The sequence below is a fragment of the Fukomys damarensis genome, unplaced genomic scaffold (genome assembly GCF_012274545.1).
Source record: "Fukomys damarensis isolate Sample0158 unplaced genomic scaffold, DMR_v1.0_HiC HiC_scaffold_33, whole genome shotgun sequence".
NCBI lineage: Eukaryota > Metazoa > Chordata > Mammalia > Rodentia > Bathyergidae > Fukomys > Fukomys damarensis.
The window spans coordinates 54,604,699-54,611,214 of record NW_022900945.1 but is presented as its reverse complement, the minus strand read 5'-3'; the positions used below and the strand labels follow the sequence as shown (position 1 = coordinate 54,611,214).

At 57.9% G+C, this 6,516-nt stretch overlaps 1 protein-coding gene across 3 annotated transcripts in view; it reads right to left on the bottom strand.

Annotated features, from left to right (window-relative positions):
• The window catches only part of Hdgf (heparin binding growth factor), a 5,096-nt gene extending 2,565 nt beyond the window's left edge, over nt 1-2,531 (bottom strand). Inside the window, exons 1-3 of one of the 3 annotated variants that reach the window (XM_019210617.2) lie at nt 2,507-2,531; nt 605-681; nt 315-453 (exon numbers count right to left, since the gene is read on the bottom strand). In XM_019210617.2, coding sequence (XP_019066162.1) covers nt 315-453; nt 605-672 — 207 coding nt within the window. In that variant the 5' untranslated portion in view covers nt 673-681; nt 2,507-2,531. Of the gene's footprint in view, nt 1-314; nt 454-604; nt 682-1,094; nt 1,322-1,460; nt 1,729-2,506 lie in introns of those variants that run through there. The other 2 variants (XM_019210616.2, XM_019210615.2) reach the window with 2 other exon arrangements.
• Between the last annotated feature and the right edge of the window lie 3,985 nt (nt 2,532-6,516).

The window sequence follows — 6,516 nt, the reverse complement described above, 5'->3', positions numbered from 1 at the left end:
CCCCGCCCCCCACCCTCCCGCCTCATCCTGCCCGGCTCATGAGCCCCTCTTCCTGGAAGCCTTCATGGGAAGAGGAAGGCCATGTCCTGCACTTCCGGTGGGCCTGAGGCCTGTCCCTACTTACCACTGCCATCTAACAATGGCTCCTGACCACAGCTACGCAACACAGAAACCCCAGCCCCTCTCGCAGGAAGCCCCGCCCCACACCCCAGAACCCTGATGTCCCAAGGACTAAGCATCACCTGGGGCCGGGGCTCCCAGAGCCCGTGGCCACATCTGCTGTCCAGGGACCTCTGGGATGGACGGCAGCTCACCTGGTAGCCGGAGGCCTTGACAGTAGGGTTGTTCTCGATCTCCCACAGCCCCTCGCTGAACCCTTTCCTCTTGTTAGGCTTGCCAAACTTCTCCTTGGACTCCTCATAAGGGAAGAGGTCTTTGGGGCCCAGGAATGCCCTGGGGAGAGATGGGAGACTGTGCTCTCGAGCGCGTTGCTGCCCGTGGGCGGCACAGCCCGATACAGAGGGGCCGCCGTCACCACCTCACTCCCTGAGCGGTCCTCCCAGGACGGGACCCTCCCAGCCACACCTCACTGCCCCGCACTCACGTCTCGTGGGTCCCGAAGAAAAAGACTTGGTACTTGTTGGCTGTGGATTTCACGGTGGCCTCGGGCATCTCATCAATCTGGGGTAAGACAAGGAAAGTGAATGTTAGCCGCAGGTCCCAGGGCAACAGAGATGACAGCACGGACCTCAGAGGAGCGGCCCCCAGAGACCACCAGACCAGCTCACAAACCATTCTCAGCAGCGAACTTTGTTCAAATTAAGTCAACACAAAACCCAGAGTCCCTTGCTTTCACAGACAGCCAAGTATCTTCCCCAGGATGTCCGGGGAACGTGCCCCTTTAGTTTTTTTGAGATGGGGGCTTGCTATAATGCCAGGCTGACCCCCAACTCACAATCCTCCCGACTCAGCACTGCCTGGAGTAAAACCACGGCTCCAGCTCCGCTCTTGGTTTTCTCGCCTGCCCCACTAAAATGTCCAAATGCTGACCTGTGTATTTCACTCCCTTTCAACACCTCATCACCAGGGCCCACCTGTCCCATCTCTCCCCCACAACAGCCGGGTCTGAATCTCCTCTGCCACCTTCAGCTGTTAACCAGACAGCTTACTAAACCTCTGCCTGTTAACAGGACGGTCTCTGCCCTTAGACCACGATCACCATGCTGGCCAGGTGCTGCCCTCCCAGTCCTTTCCCTTTGTCAATGCCGGACTTCCTGCAGCCTCAGGGCCCCTGCTCCACCAGCACTTCCTCTAGGAAGTTTCCAGGGAAACCACTCCCTCACAGTTCCAGCTTGATGCTGACTCAGTACTCAGTGGATATGTGTGTGGACTACCTGGTTCCTGCCCACCCCAAGCTCAGAGACCAGCCTGCCCTTGTCCCCGGCACACAGTGAGCTCACAGTCAACATGCCCAGAAACAGAGCAGGCTGTTCTGGCTGAAGGTCGGGGGTGAGGCCAAAGGGCTGCCTGGTCAGCACCAGCTCTGACAGCCCCCAAAGCTTCCGAGGAAAACTCTGAAAACTGCCAAAGTAGTCAAATACTCTTGTTTTACAGATGAGGAAACTGAGACCAGAAAAGAAGTGATCTGTCCCAAAGGGCAAGTTGGCAAGGCCCAGGTCTCAGACTAGGTCTTCTGACTTGATCCCTAGCCCAGAGGTCTGGCCCAAGACAAGGGCTGCAGTGGAAATGGTGGGAGGCGCAGAGGTCTGAGGGCAGGGAAATGGAGAGGCAGTGGCCTGGCCAGCCCCTCCCAGGTCAGGGCCTGGAAGCTAGGCCAGGCTGTGCTGGGGGTAGGGCGGGACTACAACTCCCAGCAACACTTGTAGCAGCCCCAGTAGCCGGGCTTCCAGCCGAGGCCAGGTGGCCATGTTGACTGGGGCCCCAGACACAGACAGGAGACAAACAGGCCAGGGCAGCGATTACAAGGAAAGGGACAGGGACAGAGGACCCAACTGGGGGCCTGGGGAGACAGAGAGGCTGAGTGGATGGGAATGAGCAGAGACACACCCAAGAGCGGGGTGAGGCCCCGGCACGAATTCCAGGGGCATCTCTTCCCAGACTCAGGAGTCTCCAGACTTCTGGGCACCTCCCCGGTGCCCCGTGGCCTCCAGGGACAGAGGTCCAGCCCCTCCCCCCAGGAAGACCCAGCACAAACTGGGCCCTCCCTACCACCAGGAGCCTGCTGGGGTGTGAGAGCAGGGGGTGGAAAGGCACGCGGTTCCCCCCCCAACAAGATCCTCGTTGCCATGGCAACCCCACCCCACCCCCAGGGCCACTCAGCAACCAGGAATGTGGCTGCCCCTCCCCCCAAGCCCTCTATCCGGATTGGGGAGGAAGGGACACTAACACCCCACCCCCCCCAAGCCTGGAGTCTGGCACCTGGGTCCCCAGAAGCGCTGGAAACCACAGCTAGGGCGGACGACTGGGCGGGGGGATGTGCACTCACAGGGCCAGGCCTTGGGGGAGGGGGTGGAGGCTGGACAGGACACCTGGTGCCTGTCACCAGCTAGCTCCCAGTGTTCCTCTCAGAGGGGCGAGCAAAAACAAAATGAGGGCCTCCAGGGCTCAAGAGATCCCAGGAGATAGGGATTGGACAATAATAGCCCTTCCCCTGGCCTGGATCTGCTCTGGCTGAACCCAGCAGGCCTGGGAGCTGAAGGGCCTAAGGCCTGGGAGTGCAGCTAGGAACTTTGATCTTGGCACTCTCCATGCCCACACCTGGGCCAAGGCATTAACAAATTCAGAGTAAATGTGAGATAAAAGAAACTGAGGCTCAGGAAGGGAGTGAGGTGGAGGAAGGGTCAGAAGTGAGACAGGTTCTCTCCAGAAAGGCAGACTGCAAAGCACCTCGCTGCCCAGCTTCCCAGGACAGTGAACTTGGACAGGTAGCTGAGCCTGAATGGTGGGCCAGGGAGAAATAAAGAATGATGGAATTAAAAACAGATTGAGACACACACCAGATACACCGGCCTTGCTGACTTCAGGTTCCAGAAAGGATGGGCCTGGAGATAAGGGGCTGAGAATAGGGCAAGGCCAGATAGGTAATTAGAGAAGGGTCCTTCCCAACTTCCCACCCAGACCTGGGGGAGGGGTGAGAGTGGCTCGACATTCCTTCGTTTGTTTTTTTGGGTTTTTTTTGGAGGGGGTACCGGGGATTGAACTTGGGTCCTTGCGCTTGCAAGGCAGGCCACTGAACCGCTGAGCTAAATCCCCAGCCCTTTCTTTTTTTTTCTTCCCCTTCTGTTTTAAATCCAGGACATTCCCACTGAGCTAAATCCCAGCTCTTGGTACCTTTCTTAATTTTTGGTTTGAGACACGATCTCACTATGTAGTTCATGCTGGCCTTGAACTCACTATGGAGCTCAGGCTGGCCTCAAACTCACACAATGATCCTCCTGCCTCGGCCTCAAGTGCTGTAATTATAGGCATGTGCCACTACACCTAGCTTTTTGAGACAGGGTCTCACTAAGTTGTCCAAACTGGGCTCCAATTTGCAATCAGAAAGATCCTCCAGTGGTGAGATTATAAGGCATGTGAAACCTAGCCTGGTCCTCTTTTCTTTTAATAAAATTCCAGCAAGGCATGGTGGCGTATGCACACCTGTGATCCCAGCACTCGGGAGGCTGAGGCAGGAGGATCACTGTGGGTTCAAGACCAGCCTGGGCTACACAGTGAGTTCCAGGGCAGTCTGAATTACATAGTGAGACCCTGTCTCAAAAAAATAATAAATAAAATTCCACCCACCCAAAAAGAGGAAGAGGGCTGGGGGTTCACAGCTCACAGGGTTCATAAGGCCCTTAGGATAATCCCCAGCACTAGAAAGGAGTGTAGGGAGAGCGATCCCCTCTGCAGGGGTACTGCCACTCAAGCTTAAAGGAAATGCCTTTTCTCATGTTTTGGAAGCAAAGCGTGGTTCTTCCTAGGAAGGACAACATGGTGTCAGGGAAGCCTGGGACCCCAGTAGAGACATCTGTCTCCCACTTGTTGGTGGCTTCATATCCAGCCTGTGACTCAGAACCAGGGAGTCAGTGTTAAGCGGATCAGGATGCAGCCCAGATGCTGGGGACCCCCCTGCGGCCCCTCTGCCAGCCCTCTGGATAGGAGGCTCTGTGACCTCTTGGGCCTTGCAGGGATCCAGGCAGGGTCCTTTTCCTCAGGCCTGTCCCATCTGGGCTAAGGTCCCCCTCTGCATCTGAATGACACCCCAACCTGATGTCCTGAGGCCCAGGGAGGGACCTGAAGTGTGCACCTGAGGGGTGAGGGTCACCAAACACTGCTCCCCCAGCCTCAGACCACAAGCAAGGAGTCCTGGGTCAAGGGGAGGGAATGCTGAACACATGCTGGCTGCCAGCGGGTTCTGACCACCACACCCAGGGCTGGGCCATGACCCAGGAACCGGAAAATCCAGGGCAGCAGGCAGTGAAGACAGTTGGGGCTGAGAAGTGTGGCAACCCTAAGGGGGAGGAGAAAGGGAGGAAAGTGAGGAAGGAGAGGGCCCTGGGCCCTCAGGAGCTTTTCTGGGATTGTGAAACAGGAAAGAGAGGAGGAGGAAGGAACTCGGGGGGAAATCCCTGAGTCGAGTTTAACTGTTAAATGCTTGGAGATCCCTCGGCAAGTTGGGCAGGAAAAGGGAGAAGGAGAGAAGGTTAAGATGGAGTCACACCATCTTCCAGGCAGGTCCTGTTACCACGTGGCCCTTCAGGCTGCGCTCACAGGCGCTGGGTCCTCCCATGCCTCCTAGAATCACCCGTGCTCCTCAGCAGCAGAGCCCAAGGGAGGCAAGTCCACAAGGTGCCTTCACTGTGGTGAGGATTTGGCCTGCCTGCGGGGCTGTGGAAGCCTACTCCTACTCCCTAACCTTCACCCTTCAGGGGCTGGGCCTCTCAGGTTTGAGACAAGGCCAGGGGATGGTGAGGAGACGCGGCTTTGTTCTTTAGGGTTCAAGGGCGAGGTGTCTGGGAAGTAAAAGCCTCAAGTGCTCCCTTCTGCCAACTAAGTCAAAAGACAGGAAAGTGTGAGGCCTGACCTCTCCCCCAACTCTGACTTTATCTAAGAGTTCCAGGCCTCAACTGAAGCGACTCTGCCTCCCCTCCGGTCCTGGGGGCTGGGGTGAATAACAGATGGCATCCGCAGGGCCGGGCACCGCCTGCACTTCACAAGTCACCAGAATCCTCAGGGTCTTCCTGCCACGATCACTGTGGGTGCTCCTGCGTCCCTACCCCTTTGCCCTCTTGCTGACCCAGAAGGGGTTCACTGAAACCCACACTGCCGCCAACACCTCCTCCTGATGGCTGCGGCCTCTGGACTTTGTCTCACCCCAGGAGGGAGAAGCGGTAGAGACCTGAGTTCAGTTCTTGCCCTGCCCACCAGGGCCTCCGCATTGGGGCCAAGACGCCAGTTGAACCAAAGGGTACAGGAGGGTAAAGTACAGAAGTGTTCACACGCCACGCATACACGCACAGGCGCAATGCTGCTTGTACGGCCCCTCGGGAGGCCCTGGGTTCGGGCACAGCCCTGCTCCCTACGCTTCTTGCTTGGTCCAAGCGAGAGCTCCAGGGAAGAACTCAAGGCTTGTGAGCTTAGCACACACCACTCCCGAGAGGCGTGGAAGAGTTTTGGATTTTTCTGAATGGCCAAGTGGGCCTGATGTCCTGCACGGGACTCAGGTGGGCCAGGGTAGTTTCCCAGGCTTAAGACAGTGAGCTCCAGCCAGAGAAACAGCAACCTACCCTGAGAAGAGCAGCCCAAAGCCGCGAGGCTGCCCTCCCTCCACCCATTTCTACCCTCCGCTTTCCATCTACAGCAGCCCTACACTCCAGGGGGCTGAGTCATGCCTCGCCCAACACCAAAGGCCCCTCTAACCAACTTCAGAGCAAGTTGCCAGAGGCGCTGCCCCGAGACCTCCATTCTACTCCCGGAACTGCCAGGCCAGCCCTCCCCTAACCTATCCAGTCTTTGGGGAAGGCCGATAAACACCCAGCTCAGCGCCTGGGCCCCACCCTCCCACCTGGCCAGGTGCTCAGGGCCCTACCGTCGGCGGGCTCGGCACACCACATGGCGAGCCCGGACGGTTCTGGCGGGAGATGCCGGGGATGGGGGGGCGACTCGACTCGGGCTCCCCCACCCCCGCGAAAGCGGTCTGGACCGGGTTCCCACCCCCACATGGGGCCCTGCGGTCCTCGGTCCCACGTCTGCACTGGCAGCACAGGGAAGACACTATTGTAGAACTGAGGGCGCGGGGTGTTCACGTGTAGTTTCCAAGGCAGGTAAATCCTTCCGCTACCCCCACCTCCTCCTCGACCCTCCCAACTTCAGATCTCGCACAGACGGCCCAAACCAAAGTTTTCTAGAAGCGCACTCCGCTTCCACCTAGCCCTATCTGGGTAGGGATCTTCGGTAACCGTTCGCCCAGGAAAAGGAGTCAGAACTGGGGGCAACGACCAACGGAGAACCTGC